Source organism: Prinia subflava, chromosome Z, assembly GCF_021018805.1.
Source record: "Prinia subflava isolate CZ2003 ecotype Zambia chromosome Z, Cam_Psub_1.2, whole genome shotgun sequence".
NCBI classification, from domain to species: Eukaryota; Metazoa; Chordata; class Aves; order Passeriformes; family Cisticolidae; genus Prinia; species Prinia subflava.
In genome coordinates this window covers 77,664,346-77,679,847 of record NC_086283.1, presented here as the reverse complement: position 1 = coordinate 77,679,847, position 15,502 = coordinate 77,664,346, and the positions used below count along the sequence as shown (strand labels likewise).

The 15,502-nt window shown below is 39.5% G+C and overlaps 1 protein-coding gene across 1 annotated transcript in view; it reads right to left on the bottom strand.

Moving 5' to 3' along the window:
* Positions 1 to 1,082: 1,082 nt before the first annotated feature.
* RIT2 (Ras like without CAAX 2) overlaps positions 1,083 to 15,502 on the bottom strand; it is a 182,354-nt gene continuing 167,934 nt past the window's right edge. Inside the window, exon 5 of the mRNA XM_063422886.1 lies at positions 1,083 to 2,598. Coding sequence (XP_063278956.1) covers positions 2,371 to 2,598 — 228 coding nt within the window. The 3' untranslated portion in view covers positions 1,083 to 2,370. The remainder of the gene's footprint in view (positions 2,599 to 15,502) is intronic.

Genomic DNA, 15,502 nt, shown 5'->3' with positions numbered 1-15,502 from the left:
TCCAAGAGCAACTTGTGTGTGCTAAAATTGCTGTGAAGGCTGAGAGAGTTTAACAATATGGCAAGATGTTGCTCTATTCCAGATGACCTTAATGCCACTGAATTATAGTGGTTCTCTTTAATCAAGTTAATCCATTTAAGACTTAATAGTAGACTGTATCTATGCTGTCTTCTGCAACCTTTCTTTGTCTTGCAAACTGACTTGAACCAAGGTACCCCTAAAAACACAGAGCCAAGTCCATATTGATATTATATTTCCCTAGGTAGGGGGACATGAAATTACATAACTAACACTAAATGATTTTCAATTGACTTAAAACTCAGGCATCTGCCTGGAAAAAAACAAAGGCCATCCCTCAAGGTTTCTCAGGGTGGTAATATCTATGCTCTCTTACACAGGGAATGACTGCTTTGTTCCCTTCTATGCAGTGTGCAAGTTTGGAACACACACAGATGTTTCCCCTTGTTATTTGTTGTCTCATAGCTGCCATCTGCTCAGTGCAACCTCTCACTCTCCCTCCACCAATACGTAGCTCATAAAGATTTTGGACAAATGCATCTTTGCATCTCTAAGGACACTTGACCTAAAATCTCTGTGGCAATACAGGTAAAATAATAATAGTAATTACAATGGTATAAATGCAGTCTTCAGCTTTCAGAGGCGGGACACAGAAAATCCACCTTGAATGGATACATGTATTCCTCCAAGACAATATTTTTCAAATAGAAATATAGCCACATAGTATATAAAAGTGTACACCAAAGCATTATTTTTGATGAAAGATCTTTGAAAAGTCACAAAATATTTCCAGATTCCCTGGGAAGGAAGGGAGAGTGGAGAACAAAACATCAGATTTTAATGAACTAAAGTTATTCACAATACCATAACCTTTCCAATTTTTTCAGAGGAAAGCAAATCTACTCCTACCCAGACCATGCAAAATATAGTTGATTGAAACTCTGCAAAATAATCACAGAAGAAAAGTGAAAAAGGAAAACTTAATAACAAGGATATTGTTATTTCAATTATTACTCCAGAACAGACACAAATGACACTGACTACTATTATGGCTCCATGGAAATCACAATTTTTATTTTTGACAAAACCTATACATATTCTATCTGTAAAATTTAAAAATAGCAACAACATTATAAGAACTCCAAGGGGAAAAAGATGTTTAGGAGCATATACTGTACTTCATGCTAGCTTTAAAAAGGAATATTTAAAAAGACTTATCCAACTGCTTAATGAAGTGGCTCAGCTGGATGGTCAAGGACTGTGAACAATGGTGATTGAGCTGATGCAATTCTCTATTAAGTCAAGGGCTGGATGCTACATCACAGAAGCTATTACATGCTGGGACGGACTTGCAGTGCTCCAGGGTGGGCTCTGGGACTCACTGGACAGACAGAGCACTTGTGAGCTCCTTGTTGGACTAGGGGAGTGTGGCTGATGGTGAAGCACAGGCACTGGATGCCCGGATTGGTGGTGAATGCCCCATCCCTGGAAACATCCAAGATCAGACCGAACACAGCTCTGAGAAACCTGATAAAGCTGAAGGTGTCCCCGTTCATTGCAGGGGTTTGGACCGGGTGACCTTTAGAAGTGCCTTTCCAACACAAACTCTTGTATGATTTTAATGCACAGGATGTCTGTAGGATGTGGCACCTCTGCCAGCCAGCCCTGCCAAGTACAGATCAGAGGAGACAGAGCAGCCCCCCTGCAGCCTCTGCAGGGCTGGTGCATGACTTGTACCCTGTTTGCAAAATCTGCCTGCTAGGGGTTGGGGATGGGGCACCACAGGGTCAGAATCGTGGGTTGTCATTCCCTTTGGGCCTGGCTCACAGACACCTTCACACACAGACAAGGGTGTGCAGGCAGAGCACACTCTGACTCTAAACCTAAGTGTGAACGCAAAGCTGAAGGTCATATCCCAAAGTCCTTAAACAGTCAAAATGTCCATTGAAATCAGCTTCATTCGTTGCTGGGATGGTGAAATGACCCATGCATGCAGAGGAGGAGGCAGTAAGTGTATCCATTGTCCTAGAGCTGGTGTAAGTTGGTTCTGCCTTGGATGCTGGCATAACTCATAGCTTTGAAAACCAGACATGGAGCACACCTTAAAAAACACAGTATTTTCTCCACTCAGAGTTGCAGAAAAAGTATGAGAGGGTAAGCTAAATTACACTATAGAACAGAAGAGTCACAGGGAAACCATGAATTGGGCTCTCAAGGAGAAACTTCTGCATGAGAGCTGAAGGGAAGGAACTCCAGGACCCGGCCTGGAAGATGCTGTGTCAATGCTGCCTTTTTGAACTATTACAGGTTACTGTAGTCAGCTGCTGATGAGTGGCTCATGGAGAATTGTCATCATGTTGTACTTTCCTTTTTTTTCTTCAGGGATCCCTTCAGTTTCCGCCACAGACTATCCTTCCTCTTCATTTTCTTCTCTATCATGGACAGTGAGGACTCTTTCCTTCGAATTTCCCTCACTAGTCCATGAAAGACATCATCAATGTAGAAGCGGAGCGCAGCTGAAGTCTCAAAAAAGGAGCAGGAATACTCTCTGGCTAAGCTCATTCCTTCTTCAGTTGAGACCTACAAAGAAAAGAAAATTCCATTAACATTGCTTAATGCCCAAAACATTCATCAACATGAGAACATTACAATATAGTCTGACTTCTTAGATCCTGAAAATCACTGACCAGAAAAATACAAGCATCTGACAGCATCCAACAGATACAATTCAAGAGTGAAAGGATCAGGCTGAATTCATAAGGTATTGGAACAGAGTAGACTAGCAATATTCATTTGGTCAGGTATATTATGTCCTTAATTCTGATGCATCAATTTTTCCATGTATTTCCTCTCTTTAGTACAGTAATCCTTTGGTTTGACAGTGCTGATACTTTTATTCTATAGGCTAGAATGGATGACTAGAAAGACTTACACAGAATTAAGGCCCTAGAAAATCCTTCCTGAGCATTAATCTAATCCTGAAGCCAACCTGACTCTTTAAGCACACCAGCTTTCATACCCTAATATTTTTCAATCAGATTAATTTCTGAGCATGCCTTGGAGTGTTTTGGTCTTCTCAGGCCTGTCACTGGGCTCATACCTGAGCTGTATGAAGATCCAAAATCTATTTGTTTTTCAGCTCATCTTCCCTAAGTAGCCTTGTGTACTCTTGAAGAATTCATGAGAAATGTGTCTGTATTTTGTCTGTATTTTAGGCTAGTCTGTACTAGCCTAGAAGGAGCAAGACAGCTCTTTTCACTGACTTCTGAAGCAAGGATAATTTCTCTGAAATTTCCATTGGAGTGGTTTTGTTCCTTTGTGTCACGTGAGTTTACTATGTTAAATGATTTGTACTTTGTACCCCTATACCTGACTCCACTTGGTTGTACCCTTGAATTCCCCCTCCTTCGGTTACCTGTCAGTCCCCTAGTACCCCTCTTCGGGAGCCTGCCTGTCATTTTGGGGCCTCTCCCCTGAGCTAGAAAGTTATAAGGAGGGCATCGAGTGATAGGTCAGACCCAGAGGAGGTTCCTCCTTCCCCTGCTGGGTTGGTTCCCGAGGATGCCTGTTATCTGCTCCCAAATCATCCCTGGTTGGCTGATCCCGTGCCCCTTCCCCTTTCTCCACCCCCCATAAAAGCTGCTGTCAGCCGCCAATCGACGCTCTGCCGGAGGGGGTTTCGAGAGCTGGGGACATCTTGCAAGAGACACCCATAAACTCTTGTGACAACTCTTCAGGATCCTTCCTTCCTTCCTTGCCTTTGCCGCCTCCTTCCACCTGTGTCCCCCGGCGCTGCTCCGGACAGGGACTCACCAGTCAGTCCAGCTTGTGTGCCTTGCTGGCTGTGCCGAAAGCTGCCGTGGTGCCAGAGCCAGCCAGGCAGGCTTGAGAAGGCGCCTCAAGCAGGCACCGCAACATTCCCTATCGGCTATCTCTTGGCATTTGAACTGGCAACCCGCTAAATGGAAGGATGCTCAGTACACTGATTAATGTGTGCATCAAATAGAGCTTAAATGCTTATCTTAAGGGCCACCACTGCCTGCCACTTAAAGTACTTTTTACACTTTGAGAGCTCATCAAATAACATGCAGGAAGTCCAGAGCAAAACACAGAGCAAATCCCGTGAGCTCCTAAAGGTTAACCCAGCTTCCCAGCCAATAGACTGTCTTTTCTTTTCAGTATTTGGACATAAATCTGAATAAATGAAATTGTATGAATTGCATGCATGGTGTATATTCAAATTCTAGGTTAGAAATCCCAGTCTTTGTTTTTATTTACATTTGCATATCATGATTTATTCAAGTCACTTTCCAAACATCCTTATGAAAAGGCAAAACAGTACTTTGAGATGGCCTTGTGAAAGGGTACATAACAGGCTATAGAAAGCATCAATTGCTGCTGTCTACCACAAGACTCATCTTGGTGCTTTGTTTTTGTTGGGTTTGTTGTTTTGTTTCTTTTCTGATTTCTAGCTTCATGCACCCAAAATGCTACTTATCTTTATTAGGGAAACAAAGCCCTGTGACTCAAGATATGAGCATACCCTCTCATAACTGGCATAGAGAAAATGCCCTTTATGATTATGACACCATTTCACTGCATTTGTTCCACCTATCTGTAAAGCTGGATATGGTGGGAAACAGAATTTGGAATGAAACAGAAAATCAGCTCATTACAGCCTGGAGGTAAATTTACACTGAATGTGTACCTCCATAACACAGACCTCAGAATTCCTCACCATTATCTTTGCATCGAGTCACAAACTTGGTAGCATTTGCAAGGATCAGGCCTCTATGCTCCAGGTAAAATCTTAATTTAATTAAGAATATTGTAAGGGTAAGCATGGAGGTTGTATGCCAATGTGAATAATACTTACTGACACAATGAAAGATGGTTACAACTTTCCAAGCGCTATAATTGCCAACCTTTTGCAAAAAGAGATGGGTAGCAATATGGTCCTTGTATTTCTCTGGGCAGCTGTGTAAGCAAAATGCATGATTCAATATGTCTATTGGGCACCATTGAGAAATTGATTGTCTGGATAGAAGACTATTTTGGTTTATTTTGGACTTCATAATGATGGGGTTTTTTCCTCGCCATGCCTTGTTTGAGCTGAAGGAGGATTTTTTTTTATTATTTTGTTAAAGATGCTGCAGTTCTAAGCATATGACTGCACAGCGATGCAGTTTCAATGAAGATTTCATACATTCATTACCTAAAAGGAAGAAAAATCCACATGCTAAAATCCACATGTCCTCATGTTAAATAATGGCAAGGTCATAAATATAATTTGGATGTCATAATAATACTGAAATGTAAAAAATTCCCATTCTTTTTCTGTGTGAATTTCTAGTCTTTACCCCATTTCACTCCTCCTTTGTTACGCTTTTTCTTTCTTTCTTTTTTTTTTTCTAGGACTAAACATAGGTTTTCTCCACCCTACAAGGAAGAATAACTGCAGGGAAGACATGCTATGCTCTGTAATGAAACAAGACTGCTAAGAGCTGTGAGAAATGGAGAATACTCAGGAGAATTAAATCATGCAGAAAAACTTCCTCCCAATATCTTTGTGGCTGGAGGTTAGAAACTTGGCCAAATTTGGTTTGGTTTCTTTAAAAAGCAAGAAAAGTTTGATTTTGGACTCCAGTTTCCTGCCAAATTACAGAGACAACATTAAAGTTATTAATGGCAATAGTTCATTTCAAAGCATGGTATTTTTCCTTAATCTTGCCTGCAGGAACTGATTAACTGCTTCGGCAAAATTTTAAAAGCTAATTCAGCATGAGGAGGACACCTGGCAGAAACAATTTCAGGATGATTAGCTGATGTTTTCCAGCTTCAAGGCTGAAAGCATAATTTTTAAAAAAATATAACATTGTAATAATTATCATTACTGCTTCTAGCAGCAATAAATATAGCTATAGTAATTTAACTAATCTGTTTGCTGTAGAATCTGTAAATATAAAGAGGTTTCTAGAGAAAAAATACACATTTTTCTCTTGGTTCATCATTCGGTCAAGAGGCTAGACACCTATGGAATGAGAATCAAGGGATAAAGCTTGATGAGGTGACTGAGGCCCACATAATTCCAGGGATTTAGCCTGTTCCCATCTTATTGCCAGAGGAGAAACATTGTAGAAATACATTCCAGATGTGCACAGCCCAGGGACTTGTTGACAAATTGCAGCTTCCATGGGTCTGTATCAGGGGAAGAGATGATCTGTCAGCATGACACAGACAGACAGGTCAGGGAGAGAGGTCATTCCATTGAATATATACCTGGGAATCAGAGCTTTATATCTCATCCTTCGAATAACCCTTCTTGATTGAATCTGGCATTGTTTCCAAGAGTATAATTCTGCTCATATTGATTCCAACTTAGCTCATTTCTGTGCTGGTAAATCTCAAGAAGGGAATGAAGGTGGAAGACAGGTGTAGTGAACATAATGAAAAATGAAAATTTCAGAGCTGATAGAAGTTTCCTGAGTTTGGTTGAAACTTTTAAAAACTGTGATTTTCTGGGTGGTGTTTTGATCAGGATTTACAGAAGGACTTGAAGCTTGCAGAAAACCCAGTGAGTAAGATCTCACAAATCCATAAAATGTGAATGAAACTTCATGGAAACGATATCTCAGCAGCTGGAAAAATCTTCTTTTGTAAAGTGCAAGATTCTGAGTGCTCATTTCTGAGAACACATGAGTTGAGATGGAAGATGACAATATATAACTGAATGTTGTCTAGAAAAGATATACCTGTTCCAAAAACATGTGAACAACACATGGTACTGTAGGCGAAATTGGGAATTTCCCGTCTCTGTACAGCTGAGGGCAGCTGAGGGCAGCCCAGCTTCATCCTGAAGGGAAGCATTCACTGTCTACAAACCTCATTACGTAGCATTAGGATTCTGTTTGTGGCTTTTGCAAACCTCCCGTGGAAAATTACAAGTGAGATTAAATGCAATGCTGACAGCCTGCAAAAGATGTGATGGATGAGCTGCCATCTTTACGACAGCCAGCTCCCCACTAAGGTCAGCTCCTGCACAAAACCACCTGGGCTGGGCTGTGGGTGGGGAGGCACGGGCAATCATTGGTCCCTGTGGGCAGACATAAAAATACATGAATACCTGTATCTGAGATGGAAAATGCACAGAAACTAAACAGATCAATAATCTGCCTCTGCCCTTGGACTGTCATTAGCTGGAAAATCTCCATCAGGATCAGATTATTTTGTGTTCAGCTTGTTACCTCCATTCGTCATGGCAGCATCAGAAGGATCCTAAAGTAGATTTCACTGATGGAGATTTTACTATCAGAGTCAACAACTTGACTCTAGGCGAGTTAGCGGAGGTCTTTGAGCAGGTAAGCAATGCATTTCCACTCGTGCATCTCATCCCTGATACAGCATGGTCTACTTCAGATGGCTTGTGCAGTTTTCCCCTCATAACTGGGAACTTCAGATTGCCACAGAGAAATCTGAGGCTGCAGGTGGAGTGCTAAGGGTTGCAAGGACTTGTCTAAATTTTTGTTACAGACTTCTTTCTACCCTGATAGTCATCATATAACTCAGCTATATAATTCTGGATAATTATATATCCAAAAACCTTGTTCTGTGAGTATTTTTTTTCTCTGAAGACATGTGGTCTAGATCAGAGACAGAAGGACACACATGTTGCTCAAGAGAGTGCTCATCTAAATCTCACAGAGGTAAATAGGAATTTCTGTTGGTTTTGATCATGATTTGCAACAAAACGGAAAAGGATTGGTGTCGACTGACCTGAGTAGAGATTGTTTTAATCCTATCACTGACCACCAAGTTTATGGTTTAGATACTACCACAGAACCTGTGAGTAGTCTGTGAGTTTTCTCATTAATCATACAATCACAGAATCATTTAGGTTGGAAAAGACCTCTAATATCATCAAATCCACCCATAAATGCAACCACCAAACCCACTACTAAACCATGTTCTGAAGTGCCACGTCTACATGTCTTTTGAACATTTACAGGACCAGTGACTCCACCACTGTCCTGGGAAGCCTATTCCAGTGCCTGACCACCCTTTCAGTGAAGATATTTTTTACTAATATCCAATCCAAGCCTTCCCTGGTCAAGGCCTTTTTCTCCCATACTGCTGCTTGTTGACTGTAACAGTGAAAAGCTCTTCACTTGAATGGGTAAGACTGTGTCCAACAGCAGCTGAGCTGGCTGCTCTTATATTGCCACCTGCCTTTCTGACAGCCAAAGGCATTAGCTGTAAATATTTGAATGGTGTTTTGAGAAACATGCGATGCAGACCACTAACCAAAGAGCAGATCCATTATAACTACATCAGTTTTGACAGTTATTAATTTTTTTCCTTGGACATGTGTAGTATCAAGAGCCATGGTGGCAGATACTTCCTACAGGCTGATACAGGAATCATTCCAAGTGTGAAATGCTATTGTTCAGGTCAAAGGTCAAACACTTGGCTATTACAGCAGTAGCTGGAGTTGAAAACATGTGCAGAAACATAAAAAAACTCAAGAAAAATCAATCTTTCTATGTTCTTAAGACAAGCAGAGCTGTTGTTGTTTGTTCACGTTATAAATGTCATGGAATATCTTTTTAAAAGAAAATGAAAACGTGTTCCAAGGCATTTTACCCTTCTTCTCTTTCTTCAGATCACTGGACTTACAAACTGCCTATCATATTCTTGCCAAAAAAACCCAAGATCAATTCAAAATCAATTTAATCTGAAAAAAAAGTTGAAGACTAGCATCTGTATGGAACTAGCATGACCTTTTGTGGCCAGACTTCCAGTATGACTATGTTTCAGATCTAAACAAGTGCACAGCAAATGCGAAAGTTAAACGGAAATCCTTGTCGTTAAAACCTCCTGTTTCTATCTCCCTCAACATCAAATATTCCGCTTTCTTACAGAATTTTAACTTAATTTTAAAATAAATTACTGCTTAAAAGTATAATGCTGAAACTTTTTCTTCTGAAAACATAAGCATTTCAACATTCATGTATGGTCTCATTCCCAAGTGGAATTCATTCACTGCAGTTAGCCATTTGATTTAGCCAGGATTCCACTGGAATTCACAACTAGTTTCCACTGGAATTCACAATTAATTTCCAATGTCACAAACCTGCATTTTTTATTCAACCGAACAAATGTACCTTACTTTTTGCCCTCAGTCCCTGGGAAAGCAATCCTCTTTTCAGGAGCCTGCACGGTTAATGAGTAACATGGTAGAGAAACATGAAAGGAGAATTTCATGTCAATGCCATTACTCTTAAATCCATTTGGAAATCTTCAGAAGTACTTAGCTGGAGAAACTGACTTTATGGCAGACAATTTTGCAAGCTCATCTTTGCTGGCATTCTAGACTATGAGACCACAGAATTAATTATTATCATGAAGATGTTGCAGTTGGTTCCCTCTTACTCTTTTCTAGATTGACGTATCTTGTAAGAGTTTTCCATGTTTTCATTTTGGCGTTGTCATTCCGCGATATTTTTTTGCTGGTTTCACAATAAACATTTTTGGTGAACAGAATGGGATCCAGCTTGAATGGCCATGGGTGTAGGCGGGACTAGCAGACTGGGCCAAGGAGAAGATGAAGTTTTGTTGTGTGAACTTGTGCCCTGCAGAGCCTGGATACCATGGAAATAACACATGGCCTAGCAAAGTACATCTCACCTTCAGCTGCTCCAACCTCTGAAGAAATTCACATTACAGAGGCTCAGATATTCCTTCCCTTCCCCTTCTGACTTGGACTTTGCTTTAAGAAGGAAAGAACGGTCAGGAAGGAAAATACAGCTTTAGCAATGTAGAAAATAATAGAATTGTCCAGCTCTTTTGTAATGATCTTGATACATTCTTTTTAGCAGATGAGGGTGGAGAATGTGGGATTCTACAGGAAAGCCATTTAATAGTCTTGGCAAAAAATAATTTCTTAGACAAAACCAGAAAGACTGATCTGTCCTAAATAATGTACTTCTTCCCTGGTTAGTCACAAAGGTGTGACATGAAACACTACTTGAAGTCTGTTCTGAGCATGGATGAAACATGTTTTTATTTGATCCAAGGGAACTGCAAATTGTTGGGGGTTTTGAAAGAAATCTGATGAAGCATCACTGAACACTTGTTCTTAGGCAATTCACTATTGACCCCTGTTAGATTAAACTGACACTTTCTCTGCTATAGTAATTTCTATACTCTTGCAAGAAAACTCTAAGTTAACAGTAGCTATTTTATTTAAATATATCTCTCATGCATTTTCATACGTAAAAAATTTCTAGATTCAATTTACACTTGAAAAATTTCTGCAGCATTTTAGCTTCTTTTGTGATTAAGATTACTAATATCTGTTTAGTCTTTCTCTTCTTTTTGGAATTCCATTATTTTTCCACCTTTTGGATCCAGAATATTCTAGTGACACAGGAGCTATTCCTCCAGGTAATTTCATCCCTGCTTTGGACAAATGTTTGAAATAAAGATAAACACCCTCCATGCAGTTGCTTAGCTGCAAAACTAGGAAAGCTCATTTTGCTCTATTGTTTCCAACTTGTGACAATGTTATTTCATTATTTCACAGATACAGTGCTAAGTAACTGAAGGAGCGTCTCATTTCACGCAAGAATCACTGCAGAATCAGGGTGCTGTCTGCAGGTTAGACTTTGAAGTTGTTCTGTACTACAGACTGTACTCTTTTGACTTTATCTTGTCAAAAGCATGACTGATGAGTGGGTCAAAGCATCTTTACATCAGGAAGTGTTTCTAAAGAGATGGCCTCAGGATCTGACTGAATTGGATACTCAAAGCCACATGGTCCTGCATCAGTCAGCAATAGCTCTGGGTCTAATTTGAAGAGAATGTGGAAGTGTTAAATCCTCAGCATCTGTCTTCAAGATGAACAAGTTCAGGTCAATTGCTCAAAGCATTTCTCAGAGATCTGACAATTTTCTAAATTGTCCATCATCTTTAAAGGTTCTTTGATTGCAACGCACAGCTGAAGACATAGATGGCCATAAGATGGTTGCAAAAAGAAGTCATTTCTACATCAGTTTCACGTGGACATTTGCTGGTTTTTGTAAGGGAAAAAAAACTAGGAATTGAAGTGCTATTTTCACAAGAATTTTTTTTCATTTTTTTAGCAACAACAAATAAATGAATTATGGTCTGCTAACAGCAGATGGTTGTTTTAAAAAAAATTACATGTAAAAGGAGCTGCAAATACCCACTTTAGACTTCTTTTTAAGCAATAGGAAATGAGTGGCATTCAACTCTTTTTGTAACACTGTTAGTGGTTTCTATTGCTTTGTGAGCACAAGTTGACCAACAGCCCAGTAAAGACAGCCTCCATATCCTTTATCTATCGGTAAACTCATGTAAGGTATTTTCAGTTATGTGTAAGGCAATAAATTTCCACTTGACTTCAGTTCTTCATCAGGACACAGGCACTAAGTACACTGGGGACTGAGTAAATAAATGTAATTCCTGGTAACCCTTGCAGATATCCCTGATATTACATTACTTTTTCTCTAACAGCAATATTTTGTCCTGAAAACACTCAAATGGCATGAAAAGATAAGACAACAAAGGAATCAGTAAAAAGGGAAGATGAGGACTCTGCTTTCAGTGTTCCATTTTCCTCAGTTGCCTGCTGAAGACCGAAAAAATGTGATTCAAGAAATTTGAAGGGAACCAGAAAGAAATCTGGAGACCTATATGCAAATCATGGAAGAGGTAGAAACAGATGTATATTTATTTGTGCATGTTTACACATATAGCTGCAAACAAGAACTGTAAATTAAGAAAAAAATAAAAAATACCTCACAACCAAAGTATTAGGGATTCACAGAAGTGGAATAATCTTTTGAGCCAAAGTAGCTCATATCTTGTGTTTAGCTAAATGTTTCAGTTTTAGACACATTGACAGACTACCAGAATTAAGTTCTGAAAATCCCCTTTTGCCTGATCTGAATATGAGTTTCCAACACTGGAATAAAAGGGTCACAAAAAATATGCAGTAAAGAGTACTGTTTGTCCTAACAGCACACATTGCTTCCCATCACTTTGGAGTTCAGCACACATGTATTCTGGAATAGTTTTCACATTTAAACATACTCCCAGATCCAGACTGCAGGCAGACAGGGAACACCATCTTAAGTTTCTGGCAGTGAAAAGAAAATTGCAAGAAACTCTCCTTCCTCCTTTCCTTTCCACGCAGGTCTGCTGTGGTCTGCTGGGATTCAGGAATTCTGTCCAGGCTGCTGAAGCAAGTGTTTGACAGAAGGGAGGCGGAGGAAGAATTTATAATAAATTTATAAAAATTTGGACTGCAATTGAATTTATTTTTCTTTAGAAACTGAAGCAAGCACGTGCTGAAACAGACGAGGTATCAAAGTGTCTTATGCATAGTCTACAGAATAATGTTTCACTCTTACACATTTTACTTCAGCTGCTTTTTATAGAAAAACCTTAATCAATGCAATGAGATGATGATTTACTTGAGTTTCTTTTAAAAGAAAAAGTTACTGGATGCAATGAGAGGGGGGTTGAGCTGTCAGAAAATGGGAGGGGCAAATCATTGTGGTTGTTTGTCCCAGAACATGTAATTAATTTTGAGGATTTAGTGATTTTGAAGTTTAGTAGGAAGGTCTGTCAAGCAATCTCATTACAGGAAATTGTTCTGCAAATATTGCAGAATATCTTTATTAAACTAATGTCATTGATCTTCCCCGTGTCAATATTAATTCAGGGAAAACTTTATACTTTTGTAGAAAATTAATTGATTGAAAAAATTATGGGAGCTTTATGCAGCCTTTCTTTTTCAGCTCTTTTTTAGTGTGATGAAAGGAGAGCTTCATTTAAGAGCAGAGTGTTTTTTTGTGGTCAGAGGAACATTTGAAGCCAGAGACCTGTGACACAGGAACATCATACCAGGAATGACAGCTGAATAAGGAGTACTGAGTTCCATCGTGTGATGTGACCTGCCTCATGGACAATGCATAACAAAAGCTTGAGTCTGGAGAACTGCATATGAGGAAATGAATGTGCAGAGGGAGAAAAATTAAAAATCCTAAATGGCTGGTGGGTAGGAAGAGCTTTAAGAACGCATTTAGCTAATTAGACATAACAAACTCTCTTAATGCCTGCTGACCTTGCTCAAATCGCCTAGCTTTTGCAGCAAGGTAAGACCATGGACTTGGATGGTTTCTGTGGTGACCTGTTTACTTGTATCTGTGGTTAACTTGTGCTGTTGGCAAGCTCTCTGTTCAGGGAGCACCTTCTTTGGATAACTCTTACATAGCTCCTGCCCATGGGTTTTGATTTATGATAAGACTGAGCACTCTAAAGTAACCAAAGTGGCAGTTGACAGCTGGCAGATCTTAACTTCATGCAATACAGCACCAAACTTTCTTGCTTACATTCCCAAGAGGTGTTGAATTCTTTACTAACAGAAACTTAAACAACAGTGATACTTGAGGGTTAATGAGTAGAGTAGAGGCTTTTTCCTAGAATTTTTTTTTTTCTGAAACCAAACCAATAATTCTTGTCATTATTTATTGCCTCAAAAAAAAATAATAAAGAGAAAAGCAGAAGAGTAAAAGTGGAAGGATGGTGGTGGGCTGGAAGACAAATTATATCTTTATTATGCTAGCTTGAGGGTTGAATGAAAAAGTAGAGTCTTAACTAACAAAATGGCAGAAATTGCTTGCTAAAAGCATCTGTTTAAACTCTTCTATCCGTGTTGTATCCTTCCAATTATGCAGATACTCTTGATGTATAAAAGCTACTATGTTTGTACACCCTATGAGCCCAAATCATGATTATAACTGATAAACTCATATTCTCACCCAGGATAATATACTTTTCAGCCCACCACTGATAGAGCTCAGTTTACCCAGCAGCATGTGTGAATATGCATCTACACACACAAACACACAAACCACAAATCCGTCTGGGATCAGGTTGAACCTTTCCATTATACCTGACAGAAAAGACTGGCCTTACAGCACAACTTCGTTGTGGATTCTGACAAAACACCATTATAAAGAGTCCCTTCAGTACTGGGAGGAATTCAGCATTAGTTCCTCTGCAGATTAGAAATGGTTTCTGACATTTGTTTATTTCCCTTTCTTCATGAAACTGATTCATTCCAAGACTTCAGTACAGACAGGCTCTGGAAAGGGCAGTGAAAATGTGAAAACACCTTTGAGAATGTGAAGAAAAACATTTCAGGATGTGTAATGCTACAAGCCAGGATGGCCTTTTCTTAAGGTCTTCCAGAATTTTTTTGGAAAGGAAAAATGGTGGGTTGTAACCAGCCAAGTGAACCACTTCTTCTGCATCCCTCCACAGAGAAAAGAGTAAAAATGAAAAAAAAAAAAGGCTGAAAATGAAAAGCAGGAAACAGGTAACACAGAAGAGATGATAAACATGTAAATAATACTAGGGAAATAATTAACATTAAGTTGCATATTCAAATAATACATTAAAATATGAATAGTATTAAGGGTGGGGGGGAAAACATATAGTTTCTCAGGAGCAACTTGATCTGGCTGATTAAATATTATCAGTGTTTAATCACCAATAATCACAGTGGTTCTTACATAAATCTGGAACATTTGCAGGTTGACTTCCATGCCTGAAAGAGCAACACCATATCTCAGACAATGGAGTGGAATCAAAATCATCATGGAGTGGTCTGGGTTGCAAGGGACAGTAAAAATCACCTTGTTCCAAGTTCCAATCCCCTGGACAAGAAGGGCAAGACACCTTCCCCTAGACCAGATTGCTCCAAGCCTGTCACATTTTTTTTTTAATGCAGGCCAGGACTCAGTTGGGATTTTCAGGGTTGCCAGTGCACATGGCTGGGTCATGTGGTACTTCTCATCAGCCAACACCCCCAAGTCCTTTTCCCCAGGGCTGCTCTCTAACCATTCTTTGATTTGCCTGTATTTCTGTGTTAGATTGCCCTTGGCATTTGGCCTTGTTGAGTTTCATGAAGTTCACATGGTCCCACCTCTCCAGCCTGTCCAGGTCCCTCTGGATGGCATCCCTTCCCTCCAGTATGTGACCTCACCACACTCCGTGGTGTCATCTGCAAACTCGTGACATCCAGAAGGTATGACAGTGACAGACAACAACACATTTGTTGGTTTTTGTTTGGGTTTTTTTTGTTGTTGTTGTTGTTTGTGTGTTTTTTGTGGTTTTTTTTCTTTTTTTCCAGGAAACTTGCTTACTTTTCCCTAATGGCTGTTTTTCTCTAATTTTCTTAAATGCATAAATAAGCAGAGATTTGGCAGCAAAATTGCTGATGCTAAAAGCAACAGCTGGTGAAAAACACTAAGTAGTTGAAGCCTTAACAGTTACTGTCACTAGTAATTCAGGACACGTTATCACCCCATTATTTTTTTACCTGTAGAAATGAGTGTTATTAAAAGGTTTAGAAAATGACAATTGCCTGTTGTAAAGTTTTGTTTTATGTGGT